Source organism: Urocampus carinirostris, chromosome 2, assembly GCF_059441175.1.
Source record: "Urocampus carinirostris isolate Australia breed hairy pipefish chromosome 2, RoL_Ucar_1.0, whole genome shotgun sequence".
Classification (NCBI taxonomy): Eukaryota; Metazoa; Chordata; class Actinopteri; order Syngnathiformes; family Syngnathidae; genus Urocampus; species Urocampus carinirostris.
Window position 1 is genome coordinate 57,047,526 of NC_142350.1, and position 18,227 is coordinate 57,065,752.

Sequence of the window (18,227 nt, forward strand, 5' to 3'; positions counted from 1 at the left end):
ACACTATCAGGGGAATTAGCATTTTAGCACAACATGCAACGTCTGGCAAAACTAACATAAATGGCGACAGAACAAAACGAAAATAAATCCAAACGGCTTGACAACATCAATCACATTACTGTGCATGTTGAGAGATTTGTCAGCTGTGGTTTTAATATTTAAAATTAACTTTTTGCAGAGCACCAAAAGATCGTGCCTTACCGTTAGCAGCGCGCTGTAGACTGCCAATGGCATCCGCCTTCCGGTCACAAGATCAAAAGCCAAACCAAACCTTACCCCATACCAGCAGGTGGCACTGTTGGACTCATCATTGCAGAACACTTACACAAAAACTATACAACATATTTCAGCAGGAATTTCAATAAAACAAAAGTTATTATTACACCCGTTACATAGTGCAAGTGCAGGGAAATAAATATGGATCACTCCATTCTGAGGAAAAAAATATGGAATCGGCATATTTTGAGTAGAACATAAATAAGGACACACCCATTTTGATTATTACTTTTTTTAATTCATTTATTAAACTTTTTGTCCTTAGAATAAAAACAATCTTGCTTTTATTTTATTACACCAGAAATAAAAAAAAACAGTAAAACAAGAAAATAAAAGTGAGTTTGATTAATTCAATAATTCATTCATGATTAACAATTATAATTATTTAAACAATTAGTAATATATTATTATCCTTCTGTACATGTTTAGCTTTTTAATTTGTTTCACGTGCACTGAAAGGAGAAGCCCTCTAATTTAGTTATTCTTGAGTAATGACAATAAAGGCCATTTGTTGATGCATTTATTCATGTATGTATGTCCGGTCTGTTTGAATCAGTGCAAATTAGGATCGTAGTTTGCACTTTTTAGTTTAAAATCAATTTCTCTAATCAGAATCCCACCGTTAATGGAACAGTTGAGCTATTATTAATATCTGATCAATGGCCTAATGTGATAGAATTTTCATGTAAGTAGCATATAACAGGGCAGCGCAGTGGTTAGCACATGTGTGGAGTTTGCATGTTCTCCCCATAGTTGTGTGGGTTTCCTCCGGGCACTCCTTTTTTATCCCACATTCCAAAAACATGCATGTTAGGTTAATTGACGGTCCAAATTGTCCCTGGGTGTGAATGAGCGAGCAAATTGTCTGTCCCTGTGTGCCCTGCCCTTGCCCACTGTCCGAAGATAGCTGGGATGGGCTCCAGCACCCCCACGGCCCTACTGAGGATAAGCGGTGCCCATAATGGATGGATGGATAGCATATAGCAAAAGCGGCCGCCACCTGAGGTGGCTAAAACTGTTTAATTTTACTGTTGAATTCATATTTTATGTACACAATAGTAAATAAAATGTAGTATTTTGGCTTGCGGCATGTTTAAGACATATCCTGTACAGTACTACTGTACAAACACTAAATGTAGTATACAAGGTACACACATGGAGGCAATTATTCACTCTCCGCCAGGCCGCTTCATGTGGAACTATTTGTTTAGACGGATTCATGTTGAGGGGGTCCAGAGACAAACAGGATGTCTCGAGGTGTTTATCCACGACAACATTAAGTCATTCTCTTGTAGGGTCATGCAAACTGCATATAATGATAATCAATTTCTATAAGGTCCGGTGCTTGTGTACATACACTTATTGAAACATGAATATTTTGTTTGTTTGTTTGTACATGATTCAATTGTTTGTTTGTTTGTAAATGATTCAAATTGAATCTTTTCTTCCGGCGCCGTCACGAATGGCAGCCACTCCAGCAGCTCCCGTGTTATTTTCGATTGTTCTCGATTGTTCTCAGCTCAGGGATGCTGCTGGAAATGTGAATTTCCCTTCGGGGATGAACAAAGTATCTATCTATCTATCTATCTATCTATTCCACTAGAATAGTAAAATCAGTCTGCAACAGTTTGTCGTGACCTTTTATGGAAATGCGCTTACCTGCTGTCCCGCCAAGATTTAGATGAGAAGATCAGCAGGGCTTTCACGTTGATCCTGATGATATCAAGAGCAAGCCTGGAGACAGTAGGCTAATATTCAAGGCAGAAATGGTTAAATGCACTTTCTGCAGGCTAGGAACCATCTTTTTTTTTCCTCATTTCACTCAGAGCTTAGTTTGTTTTCGTTGAGCACTGCAGTAAAATACGTTAGCGCTTACCGGTGGTAAAAAGAAAGCAAGAATTGATGCGGAAACAACAATAACTTCCTGGACAGGGAAGGAAAATCACTTATTCCAGTCTTCATGCTGAGTTAAATAAGCAGTTTGTGTTTCCCTGTTGCCATGAGAACAACATCAGCTATCTATTCACTTTGCGTGCTTTTATATTATAAAACTGAAGAATAATTGCTTCTTGATTTTCTTTTGAAGCAGTGTAAACCAAGCGGTTTACACATTGAACCAAAATACTCCACCATACGTTATTGAAAATTTAACGAACAACGTATTACACATTCTAAACCTATTACTTCAGCAGATTTTCTTCCAGAATCACCCTGTGTTTGGCTCTGTCCATCGTTCCATTAACTCTAACAATCTTCCGGGTGCCTGCTGAAAAAAGCAACGCCAAAGCATGATGCTGCCACCACCATGTTTGACAGTAGATATATTGTTTTTACGGTGATTTGTAGTGTTACTCTTACGCTAAACGTAAAGTTTTGCATTCAGCCCAAAAAGTTCAAATTTGGTCTTATTTGACTATAGCACATTGTTCCACATTATTTGGTTCTCCCATGTGGCTGATTGCACATGCCAAATGGGCCTTTGTATGGTATTATTTCAAAAAGGGCTTTCTTCTTGACACTTTTCATTCAAGGGCATGCGGAGTACGACTAATAGTTGTTTCATGCTCAGATTTTCCCACCTCAGCTGTGTATGCCTGCAGGTCATCCAATTTTGTCACCTCTTGGTTGCTTCTCTGATTAGTTTTGTCCTTGTTTGGGCTGAGGTTTGGAGCAGGGGTTGGGACCTATTTGTTTTTTGTCCCCCCCCAAAAAAATCAGTAGTTGTTTTTAAGGGGTTAGAAGCAGTAGTTCAACTCGTGAAGTAGTATTGTTGGGAAGTATGGGTTATTGAAGGTGCTTAGCTCTTAAGTTTTGAAAATACATAATGTAATTGATTAAGGCAGAAAAAAGAATTAATCTTGAAGATTATAAAATGTATTCTTCCAAATCTGAATGAGAAATTCAACAATGTGGATTATGTGAACCATTTCACAAATGTTCTATATGTGCAATGCCTGTGACACAGCAAACATCAAGTCGATAATCCGGCTCCTGCCAAAAACACTGAAGCATATCTTGGGTAACAGTCTGCAGAAAATTACTTTTTTGTTGTTTTTATTTACAAATTATCTTCTGAGTGAGTTAGTCCAGGTAAATACATATTTTTATTACAATAATTAATTATTACTATCCTAAGAATACATTATTTTCAAATACCCTGTATAATTTTCTCAACTCTCGTCATCAGCAACTGTACCTTTGAAATAGTTGAAGAAAAACATTTTTAGTGACACAGTTGTCATGTGAAAATGTTATTTTTTTATAACTATTAAAGTCTATGAGACAGCTAGGATAATATTTCAGATAGACATCCAATCCTGAGACGCCTGCCATGACCTAAATATGTCAAAAAAATGAAAAAAATTAAATGGAAACCAACGGCGATGATTTGTAAGGATGCTGAAGACCTTATTGATATCATCATGGGGGGATGTACACACAGGTTGCTGCCAATGTGTTCCCCTGCTTTGCTCTCTCAGGGAGCAGCACCGTCCTGATGTTTGTAACATGTGTGTATATATGTCATCTCTCAGACGTGGCAGTGGGTTGTCCTTTTGCCGGAGAGGACAGCTCAGGACGAGTATTGATCTTCAATGGCCATCGAGATGCCTCGGTGCAAGGCCTGACCCTGAGCCAGGAGTTGAAAGCGGCCTCTGTCCCAACCGGCAGCCTGCCCGGTTACGGCTTCACACTGAGAGGAGGCCAAGACCTGGACCACAACCAGTACCCTGGTAAAAAAGACACAACAATCCTGTCTCGATGCTCTGTGCTGTGTTTCTATCATCAAAATTCTTCTTTCACGTCTCTTCACTTTTCGCTCTGTTTTCCAGCTGCTCTTGTTACATCCTCCCTCCTCTTCACTCCTGACCTCTGCATTTCATCTGTCCTCCTTTTGCCATGTTCTCCTCTTTTGTCTCCCTTGGTTCGCTCTGCTAGAGTCATCATTTACATGTGTCCAGGAACTAAATTTTCCTCATTTAGTTTACGTAACAATTTATCTGGATTTTTTTGGTCTGGTTGTCATTCAGTGTGTTTTACACACTGTCAGAAAAGTGAGTACACCCCTCACATTACTGCAGAGATTTCATCATAATGTTAAATAGAATATTAGTAAATATTGACACAACAAAAGGTAGTCTGTGTAATACCTATATAGTAGTGTAAATTTATTTTTCCCCTCAAAATACAGCCATTAATACCTAAAGCCCTTGTAACAAAAGTGAGTACACCCTTTAGTAAAAGTTCCTGAAGTTCAATATTTTGTGTGGCCACCATGATTTTGCAGAACCGCTTTAATCTTCCTGGCAGTAGATTTCTCCCGTAGCCTCACAAATTGCCACCGGAATGCTTTTCCACTCCACAAAAACATGGCTGAGCTGGGGGATATTCAAGTTCTGGTGCTACTCCACCTTCTGCTTGAGGATGCGCCGAAGATGTACTATTGGGTTTAGATCTGAAGACATGCTTGGCCAATCCATCCCTTTTACCCTTAGCCCCTTTACAAAAGCCTTGGTAATCTTAGAAGTGCATATGGGGTCATTGTAAGGCTGCAACCCAGTTTCCGGAGGGTGGGGATAATTCTCTGCTTCAGTTTTTCACAGTACATCCTTGAGTTTGTGTTTCCCTTAATGAAACGCAACTCCTTAATTCTAGTTGCACTCATGCGGCCCCAAACCATGACTTTCCCAACACCATGCTTGACATTAGGCACGACACAAACATGTTTGTACACGTCACCTGGTCGCCGCACGTTTCATACCATGTGAGCCAAACAAATCAATCTTTGTCTCATCTGACCAGAGGATATCTTTCCAGTAAGCCATGGCCTTTGTTGACATACTTCTTTATTGTGTCAAGGTGATGGTTCTTTAGTGATGTTCTTTTAAACATTATAAGGAAATCTCTGCAGAAATGTGAAGGGTTCACTCACTTTTGGAACATACTGTATCTATCTTGTCACACTGTATGTCTTGTTACCAATCCCTTCACTACCACCACTACTCATGCTGTAGATATGGGGATGAAACAGTCTCTGAGCTTGTTAGTCCTTGTTTTAAGGGTCTTGTAAGGCCTATCAGTGGGCAACCAGTTAAAAGGGCAGTGGCCGGGGTGATATGAGTCCTTTATAAAGTTGTTTGCTCTGTTGTGGTATTGCAAACTGGCAATGGCCTCCAGACTGGGCAGAGAGCAGCCAGTGGTATTCTGGGCTGTGTTGATTACTCTCTGCAGGGGTTCACGGTATGCCCAATTATTTATAATGTGTTTTGCTGACCTCTCCTTGTTTGTCTACTCTTCATCCATTACATGCATCCATCCATTCCAGTGTTCCTCACACAGCATTCTTCTGTCCATCATTATCTCTTTCCTTGCCTTTTTCATTTATTCTCCCCTTGCTCCTTTTCTCACTTTTCATCATCACTCCATTCTTCCAAGCCACCTTCTACATTTCACAGTCCGCAATCATCCATCCTTGAATCATCTATGCCCTTACTCCATCTTTCTCATCCATCCCTCGTTACCATTCATCCCTCACTCATTCTACTCTCCACCCCAAATACAATATTTTCATTGGTAGTTTTCTATTTACCTTCTATTTTTTTCTATTATCTATACTGACCCTCCCCCACACATCAACCTCCATCCCTCTCTGACTTCTTCTCCACTCCATTAAATGCCTTTCCAAATAAAGTTTAGTCATCAAAGCAGAACTTAATTAAATTGCCATTTTTACTTTGAGAACAAACCACTGCCGTTTAATCTAATTAAAATCGTTCCGTGTAGCAGTTTGTATACACATTTGTTTACATTTAAAAGAAAATAAGCCATTTGGGGATGTAAACTCACTGTTTTATGAGCTCCACTAGGCCCCTTCCTGTGAATTTGAATGCTTTTCTTCTTCCTACCACCATAATTTGCCTTTACCTTTTATTTCCTTGACCTGCACCATCCTTTCTTGTTATTGTGCACATGTGGCTACAGTGCTGTAGATTTTTTATTTTTTATTTTTGATGGGGGTTCACGCCTAAATGCACACATGGTCCCCTGTCTGGCTTTTGATTTGCTTCATTAGTGGTCTAGCAAGTGTTTACCGACTCCTGGTCGACGTGGAACTGCTAATTAGAAATCTCTCATTTAGAAACAGCGTGCGGTAAATGCAAATACAGGGGGAACAGGTTGAAACGTTGGAGCAGGAGGAAATTTGGTCGGGTGGCTGGGTGGCGAAACAGCGGTCCCAGGCCGATATGTGCCCCTTAAGATCACCGACTTGTATTACGCTGCATGTTGTCTGTCATTAAGGCGTCGGTAGACGGAAGTGAGGCACACGCACATGGCGAGTCGTTTGCAGGCCAGTAAAGTCACACTGTTCAAAGGACACAGGGATGTTTGATCAGCCTCACGAAGGAACTAAAAAGCCTGCGAGTCGCCAATAACCTGAGTGTTATTACTTGCAGACACAGATCTGGATAATAATTAAACTTTGAGCTGCTTCTAGATTCAATTGAGGGGAGTGACGTATATTAAGTTTTTTTATTTGATCGCTCTTGGTAGGAAATACAAAAATAATAGAATTGTAAAAATGTCTTATAAGTTTATAGTTTAGTAGACACACAAAATAAGAAGAAAAGACATCAATGAAAGGAGAACAAGAAAGGACTGTACAAAAACCCTCAAGTTGCAAAAATTCCAACCTTTTCTTAAAGTCCTCCTCTGAGCCCTTTACTTTGATTAAATATCCTTCGTAGGGTGTAATAATCAGAGAACATGATTGACCAATAGTGACAATGGTGTATACAGTGTCACGAAACGGACCGAGAAGCAGGAAGTTGGAACTCATTTGCGTAGACGATCCGTCACTTTAATTGAGAAAGAAAAGATGCACACAAATGGACCAAAAACAAAACAAAGCAGGCTGAAATGCAGGCAAAACTACAGACTAGGCATTTAACGGGATTAAACAGAACTTGCAGGAATCTCTCAGAATGTTACACCGAAGTGCAACAAAGTCCAACAAGCACAGCAAGAATAAACAGGTATCAAACAGGCATGAACAGGTTTTCAACAAGGGTAATAATGATCAGGCAAAGGGCAGTTCCAAAAGGCACGTTTAAGTACCCATAGGAGTAATCAGGAAAATGCAGGTCAGCCGGTGTCAAGGGGCGGGACCAGCTGGGCGCCATGACAACCGTGCAGGACATGACATACAGTGCATAGTAGTTCAAATAACAAACAAAAATGAGCCACAATGGTTAATAATAACAAACAACCTTGGAATCCTATGCAATCTACTTTATGAAGGTTTCCAATGGTAAAAAAAGACCTACATTATTTAATTTATGCAAGCAGAATAAATATAATAATGTCAAACAAGCACGGATGAGCACTTTTAGCTAGTCTGGCAACTTTGAACACCCTGGCTGCTCTTCTGTCATTATCAAGCTTTTTTTATTATTTCCAACTTTATCGAGAGTTAAGTTGTGAGTCTGCCGATGTTAATTAACCAGCAGATATGTGGGCATTAATTGGACTATCAAAAAACACATACTGTATTTATCAGAGTTTAAGTCGCACTGTTTTCCGAGGGTATGCTGTTCCTGCGTCTTATAATCGGGAAAGACTAGGCCATTGAATTATGTGCATAATTTTCGAGACATGTAAATCGTAGCTTTGTCTTGGTTAATGCTACAAACAAGCTTAAATTATTTTAATGCAGGACTTAAGCATCTTTTTCATTGCAAACTAATAATTCTTTTCCAAAGGTGAACCCAGGGTGCAGACACACAGCTGAGTGACCAGTTTATTGGTGGGCAAATGGAATTAACAAAAAAGCACTCCACACATGGGAGTAGGTGAAAAAACAATATTTAAAAAAAAATAAAAAAATAAATCCAGACTAAACTCACAGCTGGCAAGGTACAGAATGTTCTGAATCAGTCAAGGAAAGGCATCAAGTTAGGAAACAAGTGCAGGCAGGAACATCAAAAGGGAAAGCGACAATTTGATAGCTTTTGCTGTTGGCACAGTCATTATATACAGCAGGGGTCGGGAACCTTTTTGACTCAAAGAGCCATAAAAGCAAAATATATTAATTTTATTTTAGGAAAGAGCCACACCATATATTATGAGACAAATTTACTAAATTGCTAAACCCGCGCCCCAGACAAAAGCTTAGTCTTCAGCACATTTATTTTTGATGATTTGATAAAAATTATGAAAAGAGAATAATGCCAGAGCCCCTGTCCCAAAATCAACAAACACACCACTTTAAACTTGTCTCTTTCTTGCAATTACTCAAGACCGGTTAAACTCCTTTTGACCCTTTTTTCATACATATTGGTTTCAAAACAAGATGCAAGCAGTTATTGTGTAAAAACGTCACAACATTCTGCAAATAGGGAGCCTGATGAGCTCATATTTGGCGCAGACGGCGTAGGGCGAGAGATGGGAGGGAGTGCTTGCACTTTTTGCATAGCTCCACCCATCCCTCCCACTCACCCGATCAAATGACTAAGTTCTCTTCCGGTGTTTTGGCGTATTTACAGCTCTGTGGATTCATCATAAGGTATCTGAACATTGAACACAGATGATATAGTGAACTTTTATATAAAGGATTCTTTAGCGTTGTACAGCCAAAATGAGTTTTTTTTCCCCCTTTTTTTATGTGACACCTTGACTGTAAATTGTAGTGAAAAACGTGCCCTATATATACTGCGAAGTAATTGTCTATCATTTAGCTCTGGTTAGGCTTTGCGTGTACCCGAATAGGATAGACAACTCGAGTATTGAACAATATGGGGAACTTTTGCATGCAATCAAATTTGTCTCTGAGCCACAGATACTCATAGAAAGAGCCATATATGGCTCGCGAGCCATAGGTTCCCGACCCCTGATATACAGGGTTCTTAATGAGGGTCAGGTGTGGGTGTAGGATGCAGTAGTAGGGTACCTCCTAGCCTATCTATCCGGGGGCACCCTCTTCAGGACGTGGGAGTGCTAGATCCTAACACTAACGTTGTTTTCTATTAATAAGTTGAAATTTTAGTAGACACACAAAATACAGAGAGAAAACATCAATGGATATTGAACTTGCAAGGAGGACAGGGAGAGAAGCCTTCAGAGGTTCAACCTGTTATGAAAGCTCTACTTTTTATTACATCTCCTTGGTTACAATAATAGATTCGCCATAAATGGTGTAGTAATCAATGAACAGCAACATGATTGGCTGATCGTGAGTCAAAACAACAATCAGTGCGCATTAATAGTCAAAATAACAAACTGGTATCGTAGAAAATCTATTTTGCAGGTATGCAATATTAAAAACAGATTAAATTTATCATCTAATATTAGCATCATCTTCTTCAACGTCAAAAAACAGCTTCTTCTTCTAAGCTGTAAACTGGCATCATCTCTATCTGCACGAAAATATAGCTTGTTCTGGGCTATTAATTAGTGTACTGTCACGGTTGCCCATTGCCCTCAATTGGCCCCGCCCATTTGGCGCCAACTGCGGCTCGTTGCCTGATTGGCTTCCCTCCTATTTAAGCTCAGTGCTCTCACCCCTTGTCAGTCCGTCAACGAACCACTGCACCCGCGAGACGTGTATTTTGACTCTGTCCAGTATCCTCCTTGTGTATCCTGTCTGGTATTGATCCCGTTTGTCTCGTCCTGTCTGACTCCAGTCTCCAGTATCGGGTATCGATCCTGTCTATCTCGTCGGATTTGATATCTGACTCCAGTCTCCAGTGTCAGGTATCGGTCCCGTCTATCCAGTGTCTGCTCGTGTATCCGGTATCGATCCTGTCTGTCCCGTCCTGTCCGGTATCGACCCTGTCTGTCCAGTATCTGCTTGTGTATCTGGTATCGATCTTGTCAGCCTCTGGCTACCTGTTTTTCCCCGCCGGATTTCTGTCGTACTTCTTCCGCCCAGCGATTGCCGAATCACTGGCTTTTGCGTTGACGCACATGACTGCCCCATTCCCGTAAAATATAGCTTGTGTGAAAATGTTACGCATCTGAGTCTTCCTCCTATTCTGGTTCTGACATGTACTTTCTTTAGACACTGAACAAATAGTGTATATGTATTCAAAAAATTAACCTCCCTTTACATAAATCACAAAAGTGTTTCCTCTAACGTGTACTGTATGTATTTGTTTTTTATTTTCAACCAATTTTGTGGCCTTTTGCAGCTTTTATTCTGGTAATAAAATACATCCATCCATCCATTATCTGCACTGCTTATCCTCAGTAGGGTCGCGGGGGTGCTCAGCCCATCTCAGCTGTCTTTGGGCAATGGGCAGGGGACACCCTGAACTGGTTGCCAGCCAGTCGCAGGGCACACAGGGACAGACAACTCGCTCGCTCATTCACATCTAGGGACAATTTGGACCGGCCAATGAACCTGATATGCATGTTTTTGGAATGTGGGAGGAAACCGGAGTGCCCGAAGGAAAACCCACGCAAGCAAAGGGGAGAACATGCAAACTCTACACAGGAGGTTTGATCTCTCGACCTCAGAACTGTGCCGCACACGCGCTAACCACTGCGCCGCCATGCTGCCCTTTTATAATTTATAAATTCGTCTGTTTTTTTTTATTTTTTGTGGCACTAAAAACATGATTTTGATGCAAAGGAGCATCCCCAGTGTGTTATAGTCTGAAACTAAAAGCACACAGATGATATTTCATTGAATGTGATGAAGGTCTTACAGGAACTCAGCGTGCGATCAGCCATGAATCACATGCGCTTTTTCTGCATCTCACGGGTGAAACGTGAAAAAAGGGTAAAATCTACCTGCCAGTCACGCATCCATGCTGATTTACCGAGCCTGGTGTCTTTGTTCATCAACGTGTGTGGTGTGGCGCTACATTTGTCGTCAAGTCCCAATTTATTACAAACAACTCACGACTTGCAAAAATAGCGCCGATCGGGGAAACGTTCCAGAAATAATATTTGTCAGCTATTCATTGCGGTATAATGTTGCAAATCATATGGCAAACCCATCTCCCAATGCACTTGAGCAAATAAGTCTCAGAATAGCCGAAAACCCCACACAGACAGAAGAAATCCAGAGCATCTCCTCAGAAACCAACTTCTTTTCCACTGAGTACCATTGACTTTTGACCTCGCCGCATCGCTGCTGGTCCCCCGCAGTCTTGCCGCCAGTCGACTCGTCCCGTGACAGCTTGACAGACAATCTAAACTCTGCACGAAGGGGGTGTTTTCTCAGCACTGTAGGTGGACACCTTCACCTCAAGTGTCTGGATCACAAAAGTAGTGAAATCTGTCCGACCCCCAAAAAAAGATTGACATGAATGGGAACATTAACCATTATTTTACTATTAGGCTTCCACTTAACACTCAAATCATTTTAAAGAACGTTCCTTGCCAAATGCAAGGATGGAGTTTCCTGCTTCGAGAAGCCAAACATAGCTAGAGGTATCCAGATACCTCAGAGCAAGGTGTTTTCTTCTATCTTTCACCATCTGGTGAAAGCACACCTTCCGTCTGATGACTTTCACAGATTGCAGCCTATTAAAGGCCTAGTAAACGAGACTCAACCCCCTCCCCCAGCTTTCCTTGTTCTCCGTCCACTCGCCCCCAATTCTCCTTCATGTGTTCACGTGTTCACCTCCACAAAGTCACATCTTGAGGTCCTTTCTTGTCACAACCACACAAAGCGGCACCCAGACCCCTGGGGGACGGCGTTTGGTCCTGAATGTTTCATGTGGTTGTTTCAGGCAAAGGGAAAACCAGATGTGACTTTCCAATTCTTCAATTCCTTGAATTTGCAGGACAGGGTGAGTGTAACAAAGGCTGACATGGCTTTTATTGAACTGTATGAGAAGGTTTTTCAATGTTCTATAGGTTTAGTTAAATCTCAATAGTATAATGACATGTTGATTCTCTTTGGTTGGGATTTGAGTACAGATGCTACCCTACTTACGAACGAGATACATTCCGGACGATCTTTTGAAATGAAATGATCTGCATTTATATAGCACTTTTCAAGTCAATGACTTCCCAAAGCGCTTTACAATGTGCTCCACATTTCCCAATAGCGGCCGTGAAGCCATGTAAGGCGCTAACCTGCTTATTGAGGGTATCAGGGGTTCAGTGTCTTCGACACTTCGACATGTAACACGGACGAGCCGGGATTCGAACTGGGATCCCTTGATCCCAAGACGAACACTCTACCTCCTGAGCTACTGCCGCCCCAAGAAGTTGAATTTGAATTTGTTCGTGAGTTGATTAAGTGCTATATTTTGTATGTTTAAGGTATGTATAAATATGTTTAAAACTTCTATAAGTAACCTGTATGGGTTTGTACTAAAAATAAACATTTCATAAAATAATATGCTCTATGTAGATAAACAAAGTTAAGTTTAACTTACTTTTGGGAGATGAACTTCAAGTGTTCCTCCTGTGTGGTAAAAAAATGGCGAAAAAAGAGCACACCGACCATTTTCTCAACCGCATCAAGCTTTCTTATTCCACTTTAATTTCAAACAAAACGGCTTGGCTCACCTCTTCTTTATACTTTACACCAACCATATTGAATTTATGCACAAGATATTAAACAATAAAACTCTCAAAGTTCTTAACATACAGTATAAAATATTTACACACGAACAAGAGAGAGGAAGTAGATTTCTTCTTCAGGTGGATGCTGGGTGACATCTCACAGCGCCACACGCCAGTAGCGGCAGAAAGAAGCACTACAGTATTGTCCTGTTCTTGGAAAAAGGTGCACACAATACGAAATCTAACTTACAGCAATGTCCGGCTATCTTTCGACATCCCAAAAAAAATGATCGTATCTACCGTTTTTCCTAAGTCCAATGGTCGTAAATCCGGGAGCGTCTGCATTGTTTTGGTAAAAAATACAATTTTGATTATTATAAATACATATCATTTATGTCCATATCCAATGTCATGCGGTGAGGTCCGTGTCTGGTGAGGCACGGCGAGCTTTACTATTAAATGAACCTGCATCTTGTTCATAATTTAACTGGTAGGGGAAAACATTATATAAGTTGTAACATGGAAAAAAGGTTTTATTGTATTACCTTAACTTATAAATCAAGAATATCTGCTGCTCGTTTTGAATAAAAGCATCAATAGACAGATAATCTCCTATAATGAAAAAAATCCATGAAATGAGAAAACAATTACTTAAGTCTTGACTTACCGTCAGCTTGCTAATTCTATCACTAGTTTTATTGTTTGGGGCTGAGGAGAGAAAATTGCGTGCCTCACTCTGCATCTACAGGTGCACAACACCATAATACATTACATACTAATTGTATTCATAAAATTCATTATGTGATGTGAAAATTCTCTGATTTTGAAAAAGAAATCACCGTAATTGAAATTAAATTTTATTGTTTTGGCCTGAGGAGAGAAAATTGCGTGCCTCACTCTGCATCTACAGGGCCACAACAACATAATACATTACAGACTAATTGTTTTCATGATATTCATTATGTAATGTGAAAATTCACTGATTTTGAAAAATAAATCACCGTAATTGAAATTAAATTACATAGAACTTTAACATTGAATAAATATAACGAATTGATACAGTCTCACCGGCATCCCCTGACTGCACTATGTCTATTTTTAATATTTGGACATTTGGTTTCATTGCCATTAGATATTTTCGAATTGTACGCTCAGTCAGTGTTTTTGCATATGAGCGTTATAATTATTAGCATTTTTGCAGTTGCGGGTGCAAACAAAGCTGACTTGTTTCCACATTAATTAAAACAAAAAACAGTTACTCATTTGTTTTAAATACATCGCGTATGATGTGCTCGTCTCTATTATTCCCAGAGCAGTTCAAAGTCATTCCAAATTGTTTTTACAAACTTTTTATAGCTCATTAAGTTTGTTACAGCGTTTGAAGATGCCTCACTTTGATATGTTTGTGTCTATCCACCTTTTGTGAGATATACAAAACTGATTTCCTGACTTATGTTAAAAATACAACCACAAAGCCACCCTAAATTTTGATTGCCAGTGCCAATATAGTTTGACAAGCAAAGCATCCAAGATGGTTTTTATACTTCATTCAAAAACATTGTTAACTTACTGTTGAAAAAAGCGCCAATTAGTTGCCTCTGTCCATGTGCACCACAGGCTTTTCTTTCCCAGGATGAAGTTGACTTGGCTTTGTCTGTTTTTGGTGGCTTGAATCACTTAAGTGCCTCGTTTTACAACTGACAGATTGTTTTTATCAGCGTGTCTGTGCCTGTATGCGTGTTTGTGTTTTTCATCGGCAATGTGTCCCCATAACCACAAGCTGAATTCTGGCATTCTTCTTCTGCGAGTTCACGGAAACAACAAATGGCGTTTGACAATGAGCTCGTGTTGCATTCTTGCTTAACAATGTAGAACGAGACAGCCGAAATATAAATACACGTGAACATCTTTCAGGGTGTCTGAATTTAGTCTAAGGTAGGCCATGGGTACAAAACTAAGAGTGATAGCCGCACTCTGTGCGGGTGTAATCAGTGTCTGAAACTCATGACAAAAAGTTATCGGACACCAGAGCTGAAAACTTGCCTGCCCAACCATAAAATTGGCTGCCCCATTTTTCCCAACTTGAAACTCAATAAGGCGACTAATCACAAAAAAAACAACATTGTTGCAAAGTATTAAGGATTGATAATCGGAATATATAACGGAACAACACTTTAAAATTAAGTTTATTATGAATCTACTTATAACATTCATTGAATGTACAGTGGAACCTCGGTTCTCGACCATAATCCGTTCCAGAACCCTGTTCGAAAACCGATTTGTTCGATCACCGAAATCATTTTTCCCATTAAAAATAATGTAAATCGTTTTAATCCGTTCCAACACCCTGAATGTTTACCTTAAATGTTTAACGCAAACATAACGCTAACCTAGACTAATTGTACGTCCGCGTTATCGTAATCTTCCGTACGAAAGATTACGCTAATATGAACGTGTAAAAATAAAAAAAAGGATAAAGAAAATAATTATTGATAGGATTTCTTACTTTTGTGGTGGTCAGCAGAAGGCGCAGGTGGACGGCCGTTGCTTGCTTGTAGCACTCACTCCCTTAGCCACATCACTAGATTTCGCAGCCTCCTTATTCTTTAGTATCGTACTGATCGTAGATTTAGCCATGCTGTATTCCCTAGCAAGATCAGACACTCGCACACCTCCTTCATATTTAGCTATTATGTCTTTCTTAAAGGCAAAAGTTGTACGAACTTGTTTTTTTTCCACCTGTCCTGCGTGCACCGACCTTCTTCGGAGGCAAAATTAGGGGCTAAAACACCCGTACTCCGCTCAGCATCGCACCCTAGCGCACACACTCACGCATTACCGGCGTTCGAACTCCGATTTTTTGACCGAACAGCGAAGCAAGAATTTCTCGAAATTTTTGGTCAGAATCCGATTTGTTCGAACTGAGAGGCGTTCGAAAACCACTGTATATGACATCGCTGTTTTCCATCTTCCATCACTATGTACCTGTATTGACTCATCTTCATTCATGCAATGTTTGCGTTGCGTCGTCTGCGACAAGCCACGTGAACTCCTCTTTCCACAATGCTTTTAACGTACGTTTACGTTTTGTGGCGTCATAAATTTTGTTCGCTTCTTTTGAATCTTAATTCTGGGGCTGAGGTTTTGGCTTTATTCCAAACCACTTCTCCATTTTTCTTGTGTTCTCTGTGCGTCAACTTTGGAAAACGATATGCAAATGTACGACGCTTGGGAGAGTTCGGAAGCACAAAGTTATTCAATGCAGGCTTCTGATTGGCTGCCGAGTAAGCAACCCGGGCGGAGACGTTTTGTAAGTTGTACGCCAGACGTAAAAGATGCATGCCCCGGGCGTCCGGGCAGACGCTATTTCGGACACTGGTGTAATAAAGACAAGACGTGTGTTGATAAAGATTGTTGGAAATCTTCAAATCAATTTTATATGGAAAACCGTCTTACCCCCTTCTCTCTTTCCCCCCTTGCAGACTTGATTGTGGGGTCATTTGGTGCCGGAGAGGTGTCTGTGTACAGGTAAGGCAAAACCTTGACCTCCATTCTTTCAAATTCAATGCTCACCTCTCCAAAAATGGCCTCGGTTTAATTGTCTGCTGGCATGCGAATGTGTTTTTTTTGTTGTGTACAGAGCTCAAGCGGTTGTGTCTGTAGATGCAGTCATGATCCTTACGCCCAGGATCCTGAATCCAGAAGACAGGCAGTGCCGTCTGCCACTCTACGATGCCATGGTGACCTGGTGAGATCTCCGTGCACGTTCACATACTTTGCGAGGGATGGGCGCCTCACACAATAGTAGCAATGTCACATCAGTAAACATGTCCTATTAAAATCTACTTCCCTAAGAAGTAAGACGCGCTGTTGATAAAACCACACCTCTCTCAGTCACGTTCCTCGATGTGTTCAAAGACCAGACTCTTAGTCGGGTCTTTCAAATATTCTAAGAAAAAGCTCTGACGACATTGAGTTTTGTTTTTCGGGTTATATTTCAGATTTATATTTAAAATATTTTTCAAATGAGCTTCACTTGATAAGCACTAATTTTATTATTATCATGAGCAGTGTTCCCTCTAAGCTGCGCGCGTGCACAATTGCGCACTGCTCGCAGACTCTCAGCGCACAAGAAAATCTAGCCAGCGCACAAAAATCAGGGCTCATTGACTAATGACTGATTAAGAAGCGAATTAAGTCAAAGTTACAGTGCACGACGGTAAAAATACACGGGTTCCCCTGACGTTGTGTCCTAAATGCGGTATTTTGAAGTCGAGTAAATTTGAGTAAAGTTAGTACAGTTTGTCGAGAACCGGCTTCTTCGGCTCGGCTCACTAAAAGGAACCGGCTCCTTCGGGTCCTAAACGGCTCTTCAGGTTGTTTTTGCTTCTTTAATCCCAACATGACCAAATATTATGTAAAATTGTGCACAAAATGACTTAAAGGAATGGGGGGAATAGAACAAAAAAGAAAAAAATACCAAAATGAAAACGTAGTGAAAAGCTGAGAAAAAAAGAAACAAAAGGAAGAGGAAAAAAAGAAGGAAAAAATTAGAAAAAAAGAAAAGAATTAAATGTAGGAAAAAAGTAAATAGAGAACAAAAATAAAAAAGCAACAGCTGGGAAAAAATAAACACAATGAGATTTTTTTAAAGGAATTTTTAAAAAAGTAGAAAAAAACACGGAAAAAAGAAGAAAAAGTTTGTGTTGCATTCAAGTAATTTCCAATTATATCAAGTGAATCTTGTTGCCAACATTGTACTTCCACTAAAAATGTGATTAAGTACAGTTCTGTATCTTACAACCGACTCAATAAGCCCCCAAAAATGTTGATATTATGCGACAAAATATATCAGGAAATAAAAAGGAATGGATATCTTGTGAAAGAATTGTAAGAACAAACGACGTTTGTAGGCCGTACAACCTTTGCAATAGTACATGAGTCAATTCATTCAAAAGAGAAAAATAATTTGGCATTGCTGGAAACTGTAACTTGATGTCAAGTTTTGGACATGTTTGATAATTAATTATCTTGCCACACTTGGGATTATGGTTGCTCACTGTTGTTTCAAGCGCTGCTTACCGACTTTGTGTGAACGCTCAGACCCGTGGAAAATTAGAGGGAACATTGATCATGAGGATGGTTGAGAAAACAAATTTAGAGCGTAAGGTCTCAACATTGTATCCAGTTGTACACAGTTGTAGCTGTTTCACAACATAGAAGGGGAGACTGAACAGTGAGAATGTGTTGGAAGTTTCATAAACAGATGTTTATAGCTATAACACCACGTTGACTGTGTTTTTAGTGAGGAATTTGTTTTTTAAAATGGGGAAAAGCTCCTAAAAGTTCTGCTCATTAGGTCTCCTTTAAGTTACTCCACAATATGTGTTTTAATTGAGCAAAGCTGCTGAAACAAAAGCTTTATGATGTTG

At 40.1% G+C, this 18,227-nt stretch overlaps 1 protein-coding gene and 1 long non-coding RNA gene across 2 annotated transcripts in view; one reads left to right on the top strand and one right to left on the bottom strand.

The window, feature by feature from the left end:
* The window catches only part of itga8 (integrin, alpha 8), a 129,855-nt gene that overhangs the window by 60,798 nt on the left and 50,830 nt on the right, over window positions 1–18,227 (top strand). The window contains exons 13-15 of the mRNA XM_088327236.1: window positions 3,810–4,007; window positions 16,278–16,323; window positions 16,436–16,543. Of these exons, the coding sequence (XP_088183362.1) occupies window positions 3,810–4,007; window positions 16,278–16,323; window positions 16,436–16,543 (352 nt within the window). The remainder of the gene's footprint in view (window positions 1–3,809; window positions 4,008–16,277; window positions 16,324–16,435; window positions 16,544–18,227) is intronic.
* Window positions 333–2,255, bottom strand: LOC148372660 (uncharacterized). The gene is made up of 3 exons (XR_015849550.1): window positions 2,153–2,255; window positions 1,936–2,024; window positions 333–1,582 (listed from the first exon to the last, which is right to left on the bottom strand). It is a non-coding gene; the product is annotated as an uncharacterized LOC148372660 (long non-coding RNA).